Source organism: Melospiza melodia, chromosome 11 (genome assembly GCF_035770615.1).
Source record: "Melospiza melodia melodia isolate bMelMel2 chromosome 11, bMelMel2.pri, whole genome shotgun sequence".
Classification (NCBI taxonomy): Eukaryota; Metazoa; Chordata; class Aves; order Passeriformes; family Passerellidae; genus Melospiza; species Melospiza melodia.
In genome coordinates, this window is record NC_086204.1 from 18,528,333 (window position 1) to 18,548,540 (window position 20,208).

Here is a 20,208-nt window from a genome sequence, read left to right on the forward strand (position 1 = left end):
CATATTGTAATGATTGTTAATTAGAAATACAAAACTCAGTATATTAATTATATAGGTTTGCATATGTGATTATTAAACCTCCCCCATCTTTGCCCCAGACATTTCCCTGCTTTTCTTTCTTGTAAAGAAAGCAGCTTGCACCCTTTGGGTCTCTTTAGGCTGTATTTTATTTGTTTTCCTGAATGTTAATCTTGATAACTTTTGCCACTTCTTAGTCTATAACTGCAAAATCAGACTAGAAGGAATAAGCAAAAACATCTAGAAAAAAGGAAGCAAAAGCACAGTAAGCAAGAGGAAAAGAGAAGAAAAAATTAACAATTAGCTCATTCAGATATTCTCCAGCATCAACGATTAAGCCCAAAACAGCAAGCTAGTATGCAAGGAGAGTATTGTGTTTAAAACAAACATCCATCCTGCCACCATACACGGAAGACATAAACTGAACCCAATTAATAAAGTTATATTACTATAGCAATTTTTCCCCCAGGAAGTTTTAAGGAAGTTACAGAAAGATATATAGCTGAAGCTCAGCTAGTAAATAGCTTTTCAATAATTATTTGCAATAAAACCTATTTCATATACTCTGTGGCCTTTGAAGTATGCTCCCTTGGTTTCATAAAATGACCTGGAAAATGACAGATGTACCAAGCTGTGTAACAGTAGCTGCTGAAACCAGGGAAGTGTATCAAAACTATTTGCACAGCTATTGCATTTCCAGTATTACAATATTATCCTCAAAAATGCCTTTGTATGTTTCATATAAAGTTTTGGATTTTCAGTTTCATTTAATAAAATGACATATGATTATTCTGGGAATGATATTGGCTGATTTGATCTAGTGTTTCTTCAGGAAACAATTCCAAAACTTTACAGGGGAACCAGAGGGTGTCAATATTTTCAAAATGAGCAGTAGTTTTCCTAGCCTTTGTACTGTTATACATCTTTAGGTAAAATACTCATTTTTCCATAATTTGTAATTCTGGATTTATCTGAGTAAACAGAAGATGTATTCTGAGGTGAATTCTTGGGTTTCACCATTAGTATTAATGACTTTCAGATTATTCTGTTTGTGAACTTCTATGCATGTGCTTATTTCTCACCAAAGAGCAATATTGATACTGTACCTGCTTAGAATTAGTAATAGGAGATGGGGGAAAAGATAGGGATAACTAAAATCATTACTGGCATGTCTGCTCTGCATGCATTGGTGTACAGCTGCACATTTTTCAGGGACAGATGGGCTTATTGAAATAAACAAATGCTGCAAAGTCCAATCAATACAGAGAGAGAGAGAGAGAATAAAACTCTTTAAAATGTTTTCTATTGAATTCCTGAGTCCAAAATAGGCTTAAAATAAAAATGCACAGATATACAAAATGGCACTTTTGATGTTCTTCATAAAAGGGCTGGCTTCTGTTAGTCAAAGTGCCAACACACATCGTGAAGCATAAGTGAGAGAAATGTCAAGTATAGTACTCTCAATCTCTTTGTAATTTAATTGATAGCACTCTTATTATTCCAGGACAAAGCAATGCCTATCAAATTTGTCTGGAAATTTTTTTAGAGATCCAACTGAGTATCTGAAAAGTTGTTTTGTTGGGTTTTTTTCACTTTGAGATGCAAAAAAGGAAGCATTTATTCAGTACTTTCAAACCTAATTAAATTTGCAAAAGGAAGTACTTTCAAATAAGCAAAGCAGCTATGTACTTCTGGAGGCCAGCAAGACATAGAGGAGCTCATAACTGCATTTTGTACAAGGGTGACAGCAACTCCAGTGCGTAAGAACTCTCACCTTTTACCACAAAACCTATTACAATTGCTGTTTGTCATCTCCCATGAACTGAAAGATACCACAGTGAGTACTGCAAATTTTTTGGTCTTGCAGTAACTGAAGATGAAATTAATGCAATAAATGAACTTTGTTTAGAAGTGCTGTGATCACTAAACTCCTCCCTTCCTGGGCCCACAAGAGCTTATCCTACATTCCTAGGAAGTCTCTTACACTGGTGAAACTGCTATTTGCAAATCTAATAATTTCATTCTGTAAATTTAGATAAGGAGCTCTGGAACAAGGAAAAAAAATTTAGATTTGGTAACTGGAGTTTAGCAGGTATCAACAAAAAGAGACTTGGAAAAATAACAGGATAGGATTTGTGGGACAGGGAAGAAAGAGAGCCAACAATCAAAATGGCTACTGAAGCACAATATGATTTGAAACCAATCTTCAAAACTCATTTTAGTAACTGGCAATCTTTTTCATGACTGCTGGTAATGACAGGTGATGCATCTTACAGTTCCGGAATTGGGCAGTGTCATCACTGTACATGCTGCAGTTGACAAACTCCAAAACTTATAGACTTTGAAAAATAGGAAAGCATCCAGAATCCTGAATTATGATAGACACAGAATTACAGAGTTCAAAGGGTAGGCCAATGCAACTGACAAAAATAAACACTTTAAAATTAAAGTAACTACAAGTTAGAGTACAGGGTAGGCCGCGCTGTGGCACTATACTTCTGAAACTGGAAAAGAAAAGATTCCTGGAGACAGCAATACCCAATCAGTAGAACATATCCACACTTCTCTTCCTAAAACAGCATAAGAAATTATGTTTGAACATTATTTGCATTACATTTTTTCCTCTATGAACTAGCCTACTGGAACTGGAAATGTAACTTCTTGTCATTTGACTGACCTCAGGTTTTGGAATCAGATGCACTGCCCCCTTTCTGAGAATTTGGAAATGAAAATACTGCTAAAGTAGAAGTGGTCTTTGTGGAACAAAACTTTGGTTAGATTGGGGTAAGACATCACTCCTCAAAAGTGGCACAAGAAGAACAGTTACAACAAGCCACCAATACTACACACAGGAGGAATGGTACTAGGGATCACTGTTTGCAGTAGGCTTCCAAACCTACAAATGGTACAGGGAAAAAAATCAGCAAGCAACCATTTCACAATGACACAGCAGAAATGAAGAAAAAACAGATGATCTGTGCTTGGCCTTTAACAACAGTGAAGGTTCAGTATGGTGAAGCAGTACGGAGTAGTATTTCAGTTTCAGAATTCTAAATTTTGCAGGAAACAGTATGGACAGTTTTGGCATGGCTTTGCTTATGCTAGAACTCATTTCCTTCCTTTTTCAGTATGTACTGTCACCACAGTGTTTTTGCATCTCAGACTTGGCCTGTTTCCTGTACCAACAGAAAATATGACTTTGGTTAAGGATTACTGCAGATCAAGAAATTCATGCCCAATAACAACTCAAGGGAATGATCAGTGCACTGCTCAAATTCCATTGCAAGCACAGCTATTTCTCTGTTGAGTTACGGGACGAGAGAGAAGTCACTGCAAAGAACGACCTTACAAGAAAGCAAAACCAGTTAAAAGTGTTGAATCTGCAGAACTTTCATGAACATGCATACATCTCAATAAAAAAAAGCATTAATTATTGCAAGGAAATAAGAAGTATGTCTAAAGCTACTGAACTTTGGCATTATAAAGACTATTGCACAGAACTGCTGAAGTAGCCAGAACTTCACATTTTTCTCTCATCATGATTTCACTATTTAGTTTGTTTTCAGTGAAAAACTCTATTTTGCTAGCTGATTCAAGACACGACTGATATTTTGTCTTTCAATTAAAAGCAAACATTTCTTTCTCACTCTTTTCCCCTTTGCTTTTAAAGAACACAGTGTGAGTACCTTATTAATGAATTATTCACTCTGAATCTGCGTTCATTTATAAAGAAGCACAAAATCCTTTTACAATGTCCCCCAACTGGGTCACTTGCCTCTGAATGTCAGTGCTGGGTTTTGCTGTGCACCCAAAGTCACCACAGCAGCAGGTAGCCTTTCAAGTAGATCATGATTAAAATTGAAGTCAATTCCTGCTTTACAAGTCTGCGAGCCAAGCCAATTTGTCAGCAACTGGTTGCGGGCAAAAGTACAAATTTCTATCTGGCCTATTGAATAGCTAATTTGAGTTTGTTTTCTGGAAAAACAGTAGCCTTAAAAGCCAAACACTTAAGAACACAGACAGACACTTGGCCAGCATCACACCATGGCTTCCTTCCACACTTTGTGAAGCTAATTGGAGGCCCTAGTCTGCAAGTGCTTTGCATGCATAATGGGTCCATGGGCCATAAACATATGCTTCTTTTCCATGGAACAGCACTCCAGCTTCAATTGTGAGGGCCAGAGGAAGTGAGCAAGAATAAAAAGATTATACTTACTGTAAGGAACACATTCATACTGAACTTCTAGATATTTGTATGTTCCAGGACAAGGATCAGGAAACACATCTGACCCAGTAACTACTATACACTGTGTTCGGTTGTTGCACCTGTAATGGGAAAAGAAAGCAAGCTAATTAATTTAAAATTACATTTAATTTGCTAGTTCATACTAAAGGACTACATTGAGTGCTAACTCTCTTCACACTTGGGCAGTTCAATCCATAAGACAACAAAGTTAATTAACACTAATTAGCCAAAGTCCAAAAAAAGACTTCAGGACAACATTTTAGTTCAGGCTCTATACTTAAAAATTTGGGGATCAATGCTATCTTTACTGTTGTCACTGGTAGAGACAGCTATATCAAGTACCAAGTTTAGACTGATTTGATACTACTGTTCAATAAAATGAAAACAAAATGCAAAGACTATATGAATGAAAAAATGTGCAATTTTGAATAATGTATGATAACAACAATGAGTAATTCTTTCCATCTTTAGAGACATACATCCTGCTGATAGCTTTACATCTCATAGATATTTTTCTTGTGATTCAAGGAAATTATTTTGGTTTGAAGAGCTATTGTAGACAAAGAACATTAGCATTCCCGATTTAATTATTTTAGGAGCAATTGGTGGACTCTGTTAGGCTACAGGAAGCAGTAAAGAAAATTAATTCAGATGTATTTTTGAGGAGAATGAAACATAACAATTATTTGCTTAAAAATGAAAGAAAATGCATTTTCATAGAAAAAAGAACTTTATTACAATGCCTCTAATTGTGAGAATCTACTGAACTTCATGTTTTTGAAGGGTAATGATAATAATAATAATAGATTTTAGACTACTATTATTTTTTCCAGAACAAAAAAGTAGAACTCCAAAACAACAAATATTAGCTTGGAAGTTAAAAGTGAACAGTCATCTAACCTTGAAGAGATGGTCAAAATGTAATACATACAGGAAAACAGTCACAAGGAAGAGGAAAAGTGAAAAAAGGGAAGGTTGGGGAGTTTGGTGACTAAAAGGGAAAGAGCTTGGCTGATCTTCTCAAGGGTTAGTTTTGTTTGTCAGCAAACTGAATAACAGAAGTCTGAACTTAAGTAATAGACTAGCCTTTGACTCCAGCTGTACATCAACTTCTCTATTGCCCTTCTTCTTCCCATACTCCTGAATACCACATAACCCAAGCTAAAATAATCTGCCTTGTATCAGTGGCTTTCCCCTGCTGTACAGCACCAACAGCTATTAGAATAATTCATGCATTCAAGGTAGAGCAAACATATTCAAAGAACACTATTATAAATGACTTCCTTTTTTATACAGTAATCAAAATAGCACAGAGCCAGTCAGGATATGCTGTGCCTCTGTGCTGAGCAAATTCAGAGACAAAAGCTCTCTAAGTTGGTCAGTTAACTCTTCTTTTCTTTTTCCTCTTTTTTAATTAAAAAAAATTAATGCTGCTTATTTTTACCATCATAAGCCTCATAATTGCAGAACTGATTGGAAATAGTCAAGGATTTCTGTATATACACAGCCATGGATACAGATAGGTGGTAGGAATTCATCTGCCGCCTTTTCCAGAGGGCAAAGCCAGGACCCCTGCCCAGCTCTTGCACAAATAATGCCATCCCACTGCCACCCCACTGGCTCAGTCAGTCAGTGCAGCAGCTCCTGCAGGACATCAGAGACTCTGGAATGACTCTGACACACCCAGTGGCTTCAGAGCCAGGCTGAAGTGGTGAAATGTGCACCCAGCTGCTGAGAAAACCACTGTACTCAGTGTGTAAAGTGTGAAAACGTGCACACAGCCCCTGCCGTGGAGGACAGAGTGCTGCTGCTGAGTGTGTGGTGTAGATGAAGGCTGCAGAAGCAGGAGCAGACAATGTGGCCCCAAACCTCACAGGCCTCTTTGCAATATCCCCAGTACAGGGGTTTGTATGTGCCACACCTCGGGTACACTAACCAGCATGAGAAAATCTGGGATGTAAGATTTTGTAACAAATTTCTTTAAATTTGCATTTCTTTAGCAAAAATCTTATGCTGGAGCCAAAGTAATTCCTATAAGACTTCTCCTAGTGCATCTTCAGTATGATGGTTTCCACAGCTTTGAGTTGCATGAAAATTTTATTTTATACTCAAATGAGCAGCAATTAAGACAGAATTATTTATTTGTTACAAAATAAAAATGAGTACATGTTGGGAGAAATTGCTTGAGAATGAAGCTAACCAAGGTCATATTTAGCAGTGAGAAAAAGATAGACTAATTTCCCTGTGAAGAGCTGTTTTCTTCAGTTTCATTTTCTCCCAGTAAAAGATTCATAATGTTGCCATCAGCCAGGAAACTGAGAAGAACTTCATGTTAGGTTTTATCAAAAGGATTTGTAATAATAATTCAGAAGAAAATGCAGGTGTTTTCTTTGTGCAGTAAATGTCAGAGTCAAACTTCCAGCACTGAGTGGTGTTTACAGAAAATTGATAACACTCCAAAAACTTTTGACAATTCCTTTATGAAAGATTTCACCTGCTGTGCAAATGATCACCTTTTGCTCCCCTATGGCCAAACCCAAGACCATTGTTACAAAACAATAAGTTATGCCCACTTGCTGCAGTATACAGCAGTGCTGCCAGGCCCACTAGCACTTCCCAAGAAGTGGAATTACTTTAATAACTACATGAATAGTGCATTTGTGCTTTAAGTTATAGGTTTGCACATTCAAATCACTGATTTTTGCTGCACTGTTGGTTGTATTTTATAAAACCTGAGTAATTTACATACACTTCTAAGATTTCAAATTAAAGACACTTGGTTAGGATATTCACAGTTTAAAAAGCTGACATTCAGGTAACCATTTTTACCTATTTAGAGGTTATATTTCCATTAGAGTGAGACTTTTAAGAAAAAACAACAGCAACTATAGCAGCTGTCAATCCTAATTCATGGGTTACAGAGAAGAGATGAAGAATAACTGAATTTTGTAGAGGTAGTTCTGAGACAAATAATTCAGGGAATTTATACTACTCTGATTTGCTCTCTGAATAAATTAAAGCCTTCTATCTGCTGCAGTGTCTTTCTCTGTAAAGCCAGGAGAACTTCCCTGTTAGCTTTTGGCCAATACTTCTGCTACTGTCTGCAAAAAAAAAAAAACATTTTACAAACTGGTTAGGGTTTCAGTTGAGCTTCTTTAAGACAAGAAGCCCCAAATTCTGTAGCACATTGGATAAAAGAGACTCCACTCTCCACAAAATAGCACTAAACAGCAGAGTATTCTATGTGGCTACAGATTATCAAAGCTACCACAGAAGAACTTCAAAATTTTAAGAAACCTTTACACTTAGAAACACCGTGTTTGAAGAAGAGGATATTCCACTGTTACAGCCTTAAATCTGGTGACCCATTTATTTTTTGTAATGGGCAAGCACCTTTTGTGTCACAGGATTCTCCAAAACAAGACTATTGTAGAAATAAAGTGCCTTGGAAATTGCAAAATTGGCCTAGACGCCATCAGGAAAAAAAAAAAATCCAAACTTCAAAAAGCTGAACGGGCGAATGACTTGGAGTCTCTCATTTATTTTAAACAAAGTTATTTTTTCTACATGTTATATTGTTAATTTGGTCTCTCTATTCAAACTGTTTCAGAATTGTTCTAATGAGGGTGTGATACAAACAAGCCGTAATTTCTGCAAAGTTAAGAAGACGAAATCACAAATACTCTGGTGTTTCACTGTTTGAAATCTCGTGTTTAAGTTCTCTGTAGGTTTTAAATACCATTTAAGTGTTCTGCAATCTACCTAACTGCATACTTTCCCAGCATATGTTAAAATACAGGCATTTTCAGGGGATTATGTACAATCTTAAAAATCATAGGATTGCACACTGAGAAATGTCTTCACACTCAAGAAGAATTCACAATATTCACAAAGATTTATGATGCAATGACTGTCATTCACAAGGAAATACAGCAGATCAGCAAGGTCTGTATAACTCAGTAACAGTTAACTTAGGAAAGGTAATGTATGAATTAAAATTGAAATGCTAGTTAGGAAAGGACTAACTGTAGTAATGAAAGAATGATAATTCAGGTTCTTGTGCTAGCAGTGACAACAGCTGTGCAAGGGGAAATGCAGGAATTATCACTATTCTCATGAATGCAAGGAGCAATTGTGTACTCTGACACATATGCCTTCTGTATTTTAGTATGAATGAAGAAAGGTTACATCTTCATAATGCACATGCATCACTTAGAGTAATCTAAAAATCAAATTGAGTGTTTAATTAACAGTTACAGTATAATGTCTGAACTCCTTTCACCTCAGGAAGAAGACTGTGCAAATGAGGAATGGCCCTTCACATTTCAGTTGAATACAGAAAGAAAGAGGAAAGTAAAGCAGCTCCAGCAGGGCTGGTATTATCTGCTGCTCATGATGTAGCCCTGTCCCTGCTGCATCCATCCTGTCTGCTCAGCTATAAGGACAGCTGTATTTTCCATGATAATTTGTTTGTATTTCAACTCTAATCTTGACTCGTACAATTCCCAACAAATTGCTTTTGCTTTTTTATTATTATTATTACCTTATGCTTATTATTGCACTTTTTCATGTGCAATGTATGGAGATGAGATTCCATGTGCAATCTATTGTGCGAGGTGTTTTAATCAATAATCTTGTTCTGCTGATTAAGCAGGGGCTTCTGTTTTGGCAAGATAACATTAGTTTCTCCTGTCATGCTCCCAAAGCTATTGGGAATCTTCAGCAGATCATTAGATATGCTACAATAAAGCTTTGGTACATTCTCTTTTCTTTCTTAAATTGCTTCTTCACTGTCCTATCATTCCTCGTCACTGCTGGCACTGCATTATTATTACAGCTCCCCTGAAACTTGCACTAGAGCTATGTCTGCAGGCCATAGGATGCCATTTTCAATTGAAGCTTCTGCTTCAAAATATAAATTAAGAAAATTTCATTATCTCCTGCCAAGGGCCATTATTCACCATTGTTCTAAGGAAGATTAAAAACGCACAATCTATGGACTTGAACAAATACTCCAGCATTAAAATGAAAACCACAGTGTATCATGACTGGACCAGAAAGTGAAGCACTGGGATCTGAGAAACAGATTCTGGAAAGACATTAACACTGCATGGATCAAACCAAGTGACTGAGGGAAGAGGTCATCTCTGTGGGCAAGTCACATCTGACACAGAAAGATACAAACAGATCCTTTGTGTTCTTGCAGTTTGCAAAAATAAGGTAGGTATAAAATAATGTCCACGTTGCAATGCATCCTTCAAATGCTTTTGTTTTGCATACACAACTTTGACAAAGATAGTACAATAATAAAATAAACATCATGATCTTTTGAAAAGTATATGGATTAATGTATAGGCAGAAAAAACCCATCAAAATAATTTTGGGTATTCCTAATGCTGTATTTCTGTGAATCTAGTGTTGCCTTAATTAGGGCGCAAACACAGCAAACAGTCACATGTAATTCACTATTAAAAAAAAAAAAAGGATACCATCTAAACCCACATTTAGTAAGCAAAATTAATTTTTAGTAACATTGTTGATACATTAAAAAACAATCTTGGTACGTTTTGAAACTTTCAAGCCAGTTCTGATATTTCTCTTTCAGCATATTGATTAAACACTTAAAAGCCAGCGTGGTGGCATGTTCCTGCATATCGCCTGCAGCAACCTGCTCAAACACCACTCGAGGCACGTAAACTCCGAGCTGCAGCACCACATACTCCATATGGTCTTCTTGTTCCTTACTCACCCTGGGTGAGCTGCAGCCTGTGTGAAAAGATAGGGGAATATGGGATGAACGCACTTCATGTGGTGATTTACACTGAAAAATTCCTGAACCCCATTACCCAGAGTAAGTAGCTGTCTTTACAGCTGTATTCCTAATGGTCTACAACTGCCATGTGGGATGTGGTTTTGCTTTTCAATGAATATTCACTAAACCTCCGCTCCTGTCATTAAATGCAAAGTTACAGATGTACGAAGTCATCAGATATTACTTAAATGCTATGTTTTATTACAAAACTGACATATAAAATGGAGATCAGAGATTTTATTTTAGGGGTGTTTTGATATATAAGTGTGTACAAGGAAATACCACAGCAGATAAATTTAAAGGCATATATTTAAATTCTGAGTTTCACACTCACCTCAGATGCCATACATTATTATGTACTGAGGTCTAATGAGTTAGCAATTTAAGCCTAACCAAAGCCTGGAAAAAAGACCCGCTGAGAAAATCCAGCCTTCCTATAAAGCCTAGCTATGAAGGAGGATTGTTCAGCCATCACTGCTGTTTCCACAGTGCTCCAGCACTACCCTTCCCATGCAGGATGAGTGAGCCACACGCCCCTAAGGATAGATCCGTAATCCTGGGACTGGGCTGACACACTGACAACATTGCTTAATCATTTGTAAGATTTTCTAAAAATTATTTTTATTTTAGCCCCAAAACTATTATAGGGGAATGCGTATGCAAAAAGTAAATAGCACCTATTTTACTGAGTTCAAAGAGGAAATGGATTTAGTGAGCTGTGCTTGGAAGTTTTCATTATCTAAAAGACAAAGGAGATACATGAGTAGGTATGATAGCAGAATTTGGCCATAAGAGCTGTATTTAGATGTTGGTGACTCACCTATGACTGCTAAACAGTGAGGCATCCTATAGCTTGGTTTGAAAATTCATGAACTAGCCCAAGGATTTTCTCCGCACTTGGCAACGTGACCATTACAGTAATAAATCTGTAGGGGGGGGATTTGGATGACAAATATTTGGGGTGAAGAAAAATAAAATAAGGGTATTTTTTCCTTCAGTTTTCTTTCAAAATATAATATTGATGATTTGTTGAATCTTCCTAATTACCAAGTAAACACATAGAAGGAAGGTAAATAGTGTATAATTAATATTGTAGGGGAAGGTGCCCCATAGCCTTGTTTCCATTTGCCCAATAAAAAATTGCAATTATATTTAATTGTGCTTTCTTTATACAATGTAATCTTGTGGGAGTCTAAGGGTATGCATTAAGCATAAAAACTCCAAATAGACAATAAAACACAGCATAAAATATGCAACTCCCATAGGCCTTTTCTTAGAATTACTTGGTCTGATTCACTGTCAATGAATGTGTATCAGACTTGTATGGCAAAGTAATTTAACAATATTTCTTGCTTTCAACCTCTTCTTACAACTTTAATACATTTAGTTATGACCCATTTGCCTTTTAGTATTCATGTCTCTAAGTTCAAAGCAGTGACTATTAAAATGAGGAATCTTCTCACTTACTCACATCTAAGCTATCAGAAACAGTTTTTCTTGTTACAGTTCATCCTTGTTCTAATACTTTTCTTATTGGTGTAAATGCTCTTATTATGGGGTTATCATTAACCTGAAACTGGAGCATCAGATAAAACAGGGAGAGGAAAAAGAAAAGTAGATTCCAGTGGAATATATAACTCCTGCTTTCTCTCGATATTTTTAGGTGCATTTATAATCCTGCTTTTCTATCTCTACTACTTTCTACCATGCATTCCAAAGGCCTACTAAACCAATCAGAGTTTTTGAGGAGATGACTGTAAATCAAGGACAGTAAAAGTAAGTATCAGAAATGCAATGAGGTGTGCAAAGTAAATGGAACAATCTCCTGGTGAGGTCTGCGTAGGTGCAAACCCAAACCCCGTAACAGTACGAAACCGAAGAGACCTGTTCTTTAGAGAAAATGTTTCTAATGCAACCCCACCTGAGGAATAAGAAATGGAAATACAGTAATGTTAATAATAATACTAATAATAATAATTGTCATATTATTTACATGCATGCATATTTGCAAGCAAGCTGCAGCATGGGATTACAGGCAGTGTACATCTTAGAACACCAACTAAGCCAAGCAGATCCGCACTGCTGAAAAGTAATAAGTTCAAAAGATCCAATTAAATGTTTCACCATTTAGACAAAATAAATAGCCTGCAGCTATGCTTACTTACTAATGAAAACTTTAGTAGTGCAGCATCGTTGTATCTGAGCAATTTGCACAGATTATTCACACCGAATGAGCACGGTGCAGCATCGTGCCTCGTGCGCTGAGCAGGTTTCAGGGGAGAAATGTGGGGCTTTAAATAAACCCAGAGCTTTACGAAGGGGCATTTATTTCAGAGGCACAGTGCTAGAGCAGAGCTATAGAAAATCCAAGAGAAAATCCTGAAGCACATCGTCTGATCCTTAGGAATAACACTGCAACAGACTTGCAGGAGAAGAGACTACCAGACAGAGAGTATAGGATAACAGTAAAAACCCTTTAGAATTCTTTTTTTGCAGCACAGTTGATCTTTTTTATCCATGGCTTGGCATGCACCATATTCATAACGTAGTTAAAAGTTATGTAACTTAAGACAGCTTCTGAGTCATTATTAAATGAGAAAATTGAAGAATTACAATATTGAAAACATGTAGCCTTATCCTTCATGTTAATTTGCACAGATCTGAAATACATTTTTAACAATCACCCACTTTAATTACTAAAATAATGGTATGATTTGTTACTGCAACTTTTTGAAACAGAAGCCTTGGTATTCTTTCAACACTCACATTTCCACCAGACCTCCAGGTCTGTGCAGTGCAAATTCAGCTTGATTCACTATGGGTCCCCTGAGTTTAATACATCTCTTCTGCATATAGAAATGCATATTCAACAAAAAAATCCTATTTTGCCTCTAACAGGAAATTAAGATTTAGTCATTTATAGAACTGGCCACTGGGATAACCAGATTCCATAGAGTTCTTTGGTTTCCCTGTGCAACAGGCAGGCAGAGGACAACTTCACATGGGGCATGCAGTGGGCACAACCCTAACTCAACTTTAACACATGCATTCACCTTGAATAATTAAAAATATTAGAGCCTGTATCAATTAGGAGAAATTATTTACAAAAATGTTCACCTATTGCAGTTGGCATATGGAAAAATGATCATATTTTTAACAAGGGAAATGGGAAATCGCTATGGGATGCCCTACTTAGATTAAATTAGCAAGATCTTGTTATCAGACCATATAAAAGATACACCATAATAAGATGTGACCTTGCAGAACCTTGGAGCCAATCCGTGATTTTTCCCCTATAACCCTTCCTAATTATCTGCAAAGTTACAGACCCTTTTGTGGCAGGCTATTTTTCTGTGAATAGTGAGGGGTTTTGGGCTTTTAAATATTTAATTAGTCTTCTGAAATGAGAATTGTTGCACATGCCAACTGCTTCGATTTTCAAACTGTGTTCATCCTAATTATGTTCAGATTTAGATTGGTCATCCCAAACCTCTCACTCTTGTAATTATTTACTCCTTAAAGATCATTCAGCAGAGAAATATTTTTCACCCTTATGGCTCTTTCTTTCCACAAATGGCTTTTCTGGTCCGTTAATTACCCACTCAGAGGATTAGAGTTTGTAATAATGCAAAAGATGCTGCATGTTAGATGAGTTTTACAGGGTGAAAAAGAATAAATTGTTTTTTGTAAACCTGCCTTGGGGAATATCCCCTTTTTGGGTTATCATTTTCATCAACAGTGGCCATGTGCCCACTGCTGCATATCCACCAACTCTGTAGGGCTGCAGAGTGACTCATTTAGACAGCTCAACAGAACTCAGAGCAAAATGCTGAGCAAGAGGCAAAAGACAATTTGATTATTTTTAGAGATTTATAAAAGTGCAATCTGCTAGCAAGAATGTGCAGTCCTTTATCTCATATTTTTACTGCAGATTTCATGGCCTTAAAGTTATACGTATTTAACTGATAACTAATAATAAAATTACAACTTTTCTCATTTCATCCGCTGATTTCTTCCATAAGTGTTGTCCCTTGGTAGATCTTTAATCAACTCTGTAACAGTGGTGTCATTTCCTATTAAAATGTGTCTGAGAGTCATCACTACAAGTACTTTCTTTTCTTCTGAGAGGAATGTCTGTCACAAAAGCACTGTTATTCATTAGTATATGAATATATATATATATATATATTCCAGTGATGTCTGGATGTAATTATCATCAGGAAAGCTTGCAGGGCTTCCAGGTATAGGACTTCCACTGCAAAAGTATGCTGTTCTAACTTGGAAAGCACAATCCCACTTTTTCTTTACAAACTGAAGTTAAAGGATTAAGTTACAGATTTGAATTGTGCATTCTCTCGTTCCAGGAACTTCCAGTTTTGAGCCCAAAGAAGTTTAGAGGACTGCTTCAGTTTGCTTGTTCCCACATCTGCAAAATCCTGTCTATTCTGCAGTTGGCTTTTTACACAAGCCAACCAGACTCACCACTGTAAAACATTCATCAGAAAATTCACTGGCTACACTCTGTCAATGCACAGATTATCTTTAATTGTGTCAAAAATATTCATGATCTAATCCTTTTACGAAACTGTCTATCACCAAAGGAGTCTCGTGTGCCTGCACAATTAAAAACCGCATGTTAGCCATACATAATACTGTGTTACATTTGATGCAAATCCTTTACTATTGAAATAAGCACTGGGCTGACAGCAGGAAGTGGCTGATAAGAAAGCAACAAGGCACTGCTGATGGCACTCATGATAAGTGAGCTCTAACTCATATGTGTTCTGTCTACAGTACATTACCCAAAGTGCTCCTGTTTTAAATGTGACTCCAGGAGGTGCTCTTTTGCTGTATCTCTGTCAAAAAGGCAGCAAAATTATCCAAGAAAGCTAAATACACAAAGTAAATTATGTTTTTCATACCCACCAGTGATGCTGGCACCAGAATAATACACTGAAAGCAATATCACTGCTGCTACCTTCTAGATGAGAAAACACCTACAGTTTCATGAGTGTAACAGTAGAGTTGAACTCAATGTCTGTAATAAATTCAGTAAACAGGGAAAGATTATGGGTTCAGAACTGTCACGTTATTGCTACACTTACAATTCAGCCTAAAAGAAAGTATTTAATAGACAGAGCACAAACTCTTCAGTCATGGCAAAACAATTTTACAGTGCTGCAAAAATGTGTGCATTAAATACATTTCCAAATTGCTCCTTTATTATACAGATGTATATCACAAGAAGCAAGGTATCTGAGAAGCAATGAACAGTAAGGTTTAAGATCACAGATTACTACTAAGAAAGGAATATAGACGCCTTTGCACCTACAACAGCAAAATACACCATCTTGCCAGATGAAACACTGCACAGGTTGGTATCACTGATGAGTAAGATGGAGGATGCTTCCTCCAAGGTGTTCAAGGTGTGTGACTTTGGTCAGAGTAGCTTGCCCAAGTAAATTATTTTTCTGCCTAATTTCTTGTTTTTCTGTTTTGCATGTGTATGTGTGTGTGTGTAGTAGAACAATTTGAAATTCAAAGGTTCCTATAGTTGCTGTACTACCAGGTAAACCTGAAAAAAATGGCTTTCAATAGTAAATTTGTAGCAAAGCTTCTGTACTGTAAGTGTATTGTAAATCAGGTTGGACATGGAAATAAATTCCTCATGGTAAGAACCTTTCCTTCCCACTGATACGTCTACAGGGGCTAAAAATATCCTGAATATTGAGTATTCAGTCTATGTAACACTCTTAAGACTGCATTAACTTCATTGCAGTAACTTGTTTTATAGGCTCAGTTCATCATGACCTATAAAATGTTAAGCTGAAGTGCTTTAAATATCTGCTAACACCATGTGCAAGCCTGGGAGTACAAGGCACTGTGCTGTGAAGCAGCAAAGACAGTGCTCTTCTGAGAAAGTAGCACGCACTCTTATGTCACTGATATAAACAGGGTAAGCCTGCTAAATAATGTATGAAACAGCCAGCCAATCTTTATATAAAGCAGGAATTCTAGTTGAATTCTTTGTGTGATTTTATTTTAGTAGTATGACATTAGCTGTTTAGATTGCTTCCTAAAAACCATAGAAGCTGAGTATCATACTAGACTAAAAGACACATGTGCAAACTCATTTCATTCACAGTTATTACATGAAGTGGGAAAAAAAAAAAACTTCTTTCATTTGTGGTAGTAGTATTTTTGCTAATTATTGTTCTGCAATATGGAGAAGATAAAATGGAAAGGGAAATTATCTATGTCTTTCAGTAATCATGGCCCATTTATTAAGCAATTAAATCTCAATTTTATTATTAGAGAGGAAAAAAAATGCTGTAAAATAGCACCATTGCTTGTATCTTTGATCCTTAAACTCTTCCATTTCAGCAACCTCATTAATGTCAAAATACCACGAATATGGCCATGCCTTTTTTAGAATGTATACTCTGGGCACAGGCAAAATCTATGAGATTCAATAAAGAAGACTTTTCTTGTTGAATACAACTAAAAGCTTAATTGAGCCACAAAGGTCAGAAGGTTCTTTTTATTGTAAGCAGGAGATTATTCTGTGGCAGAAAGACATTTACAGAATATGAGATCTGCTAATTTCTCTACTACTCTGTAGATAGTTTTTAATTTTTAAACCCATGCTACTCTTCTATTTCTTTCCTCTGAATTAAACATCTTCACTGTAATAATTTTTAAATTCCATTTCCTTTGTGTTACTAATGAAAACTTTTCACTTTCATGGCTACTGCTGACTTTTAACACTAGAAAGTACTCATAATTTACTTACATATATTTAATTCATATTAATCTGTCCTAATTTATGATCTATACCCTGCTCTGCCCATCTTCATGTACCTTTTCCATGTCAGTTCTGTTTACTAAGTGAAATTCAACAGATTTCCTATAGTGCAATGAACCTTAACAGGCAGCTTTTAATTGCCTCGCGTAGGAAACCACATCACTATTAATTCCACAGCAAAAGCATAAAATAAAACTATTGCTTCTCAGACTCTAGAGCAATTAGACCTCTCGGCTATTTGGCTAACTCTGCTTCATGATACCCAGTGCAGTTAATTATATTTTTTGATGTTAATAGTCTCTGTCAGTTTCAAGCATAACTCCTCTTTGATGAATATTTAAATTATATTTGAATAAAAAAAATAATCTTGGTTACATTTCATATTCAGCAGTCATCACAGCTTAATAAAGGTCTCCTCAGAAGGGGTTGAGATAAATGGCTATATGAACACATGTATAAAGTCCTAAATCAACTTATCAGATAATGTAGCTGTTTTGGCTAAGTATTATAGAGGTTTTATTGGGGTAGGAGGAATTAATAGGCTTCAAGTATTACATTATTATTCTATATTAACTAAATTTGGTGCAGCAATATATAAGTAAATTAAAACTTTTTAATAATAAAGTTCTGACTGCAACTAAACCAGGAACTTATATTGGCTAGACTAGAAATATGAAAACCATGCAAAATTCATGCAAACTCATTCAAGAGGACACAAAATTCAACTGAAAGGAGCTGAAGGTTAAGCAATGTTGTCTCAGTCAAGTTCTCTAAAAAATTAGCAAATTACTAAGAGAGGCAATTACATACCCAAAACATATAGTACGTGATTAACTGAGCTAAACAGTGTGCACACCTAGTAAAGCCCATTTCAGCAAGCAGAAAAAAAACCCACAAGAAAATCACAGGCTGAAGCACGTATTTTATATGAAGCTCAAATACACAAGCAACAGCATATAATACTTAAAATTTTATGTATGTATATGTACAGTTAGTTACATTTATTTTCGCCCCATGAATAGCAAGGAAAGAGTGATGAGTGTGTGTATCTGATCCTGGCAGATAAGAGATACGCTGACTTAAGAATTTGATTGTGGTTTTGCCAATAATAAAGGAAGAAAACTACTTGAATATAAGATATGAAAACACTAAATAGAATATCAAGCTACACCCTAGTAAAATAATGAATCCCATATTTTCTGAAGCAAACTAAATCTAAATTTTAAATGTAATTAGTTGGTGTGAATGATCCTTTTGTTGTTTCCTTTGTAGCCTGTCCAATGTCGCGACTACAGCCACGTGCCCCTGTGTTATGTGTTTGCATGCGTGTAGTAAAATCTCTTCTGCAGGAAATTAAAATAGAACACGCTGCAAAATGATGATCAAGTACCACTGACAGCTATTTCCCCTCACCTGACTGCTAAGAACCTTGTAATACGAGGATTTCTATTTAATTTACTAAGTAATGCCATGATAGAACAACCCCATTAAGAAATCCCCCTATTTTTAATGAATAAAACTAGACCTACTACTTTCATATTAAGAATTAATGATACTGAAAATACACAATGCCAGAAAAGGTTCTTCTCAGTCATGGGTATTACTGTTTCCTGCTGTAATAACACCACTGACTGCGGTGTGTTTCAGGAACCTTCTAGGCTCTGTGATTATGCCTTGCTCATGAAAACACACTACACATATTTCTGCTTTTTTCTTCGTATTTGAGTCATAACTAAGTCTTGTGACTAACACATAGAAAGCAAAACAAAAATCAATCTGGCCACAGCTCGGTATCGTGAAAAGCTGAATTTCACAATAAAGAGCACTTTAAGCTTCTGCTACATCAAAATAATCACAGGGTTGACTGCTGTATTAAGATCTATTTCAGATTAATAGAATTCTTAGTTTTAAAAGGGTGCTTAAGAAAAAACATCTAATATTGATAATGTTGTATGGTAAATGTTTTGTGAAGCAGTTGTAAGCAAGCTGGAACAGAAAGCACTGGCATGCCAGAGCAAAAGGTCCTTGTTTGTGAGATCAGCATCAGTACGACAGAACTTCCGATGTGAGCAAATTCAAAGAACGTACCCTATGCACAACAGCTTGTGTACCCTGTCATCAGCACTGGGATTTCTCTGACATAAAAAGGAAAAAGACATGCAGAAAGCAGAAAAAGGCAAGCTGTACCTCTTATTTGAAAACACTTTTCACCTGATAGCATCTTTAGCAAAGAGAGGCAAGCTTCGGCTGCAGAAGGAAAAGCAAGGGAAAAAGCAAGGATAGCAGCAGGGGTCAGCAGAGCCCTTGCCTAGCCTGGCAGACCCCCGAAGCGCAGTGTGCCACTGCCTCAATTACAGGCAGCTCCAAATGGCAAAGGATGAAATCCAGCCCATGAAAGGCTGTAAGTCATACCACCAAGAAATGCCAATCTGAAGTGTGCTGCAGCTTAAACACTGAATCAACCCTGGGTCCTGGCTGAAGGAGCTGTTTTTGAAAGAGGCTCTGAAATGCTTCTTCTCTGGAAATCTTGCACAGGCTGGAATTCAGGTCTGCAGTGACACACAGCACGCTCTGCATTCTATCAGCAAAGCACCCTGTGCCAAGTTTCCTTTTGATTACACCTTTTTGCTACAATGAATGAGATTCATCAGTTATAGATTTCACCCAAGCTTGGAGTCCAGCGGAAGATTTGCTTTATCCACTCGCATTACAGAACAGACCAAACTTGTTTTCATTTGAAAGGACACTAATACGGTGTGACAGTGCTTTCTCTGCAGACCTGACAAGCAGGAACAGGAAAAGAGGGCTTGAGAGATGAGTCTCCTTTGAAATAGAGCTCATTTTGTTTTCTTTCAAAAATGTCTCACTCCTTTATATATAGGAGTTTTCAAAATGACCTATTTCTTGGACGTGTGAATAGATGGAAAAGAATGAACACCTCCAGTCTTCCAATCTCCCATGGGATACATTAGGAAATCCTGGGAGAAGGAATGGATGTGCTGCTGCCTTCAGCCTTGCCTTGGTCACTCAGCAGGGCAGGGGCATGTTGTTCATGTTGTGAAAACCCTCTGCTGAAGTGCAGCTGTCTGCAGAGGGATGATGGACAGAACAGGTTAAGAGCATTGCCATGGGAGAAAAGTTCATGGTAACAAAAACCCAGGCGTGAACTCCTCACTGGTGTCGTGATGGACATGGTAATTGAAGGTACATGTGTTGCCTGTGCTATAGATAGGACAGGATAGATGCAACAGAAAAAAACAAACTCTGCTGAAGGGGATTTATTCCTCTTTCAATCCTTTTACTTTTCTGCAGCAATGTTTTAAAAGG

At 36.8% G+C, this 20,208-nt stretch overlaps 1 protein-coding gene across 10 annotated transcripts in view; it reads right to left on the bottom strand.

Annotated features, from left to right (window-relative positions):
- ADGRL2 (adhesion G protein-coupled receptor L2) overlaps positions 1–20,208 on the bottom strand; it is a 387,559-nt gene that overhangs the window by 46,845 nt on the left and 320,506 nt on the right. For all 10 annotated transcript variants that reach the window (XM_063165828.1, XM_063165833.1, XM_063165835.1 and 7 more), the window contains one exon: positions 4,235–4,344. In XM_063165828.1, coding sequence (XP_063021898.1) covers positions 4,235–4,344 — 110 coding nt within the window. The remainder of the gene's footprint in view (positions 1–4,234; positions 4,345–20,208) is intronic.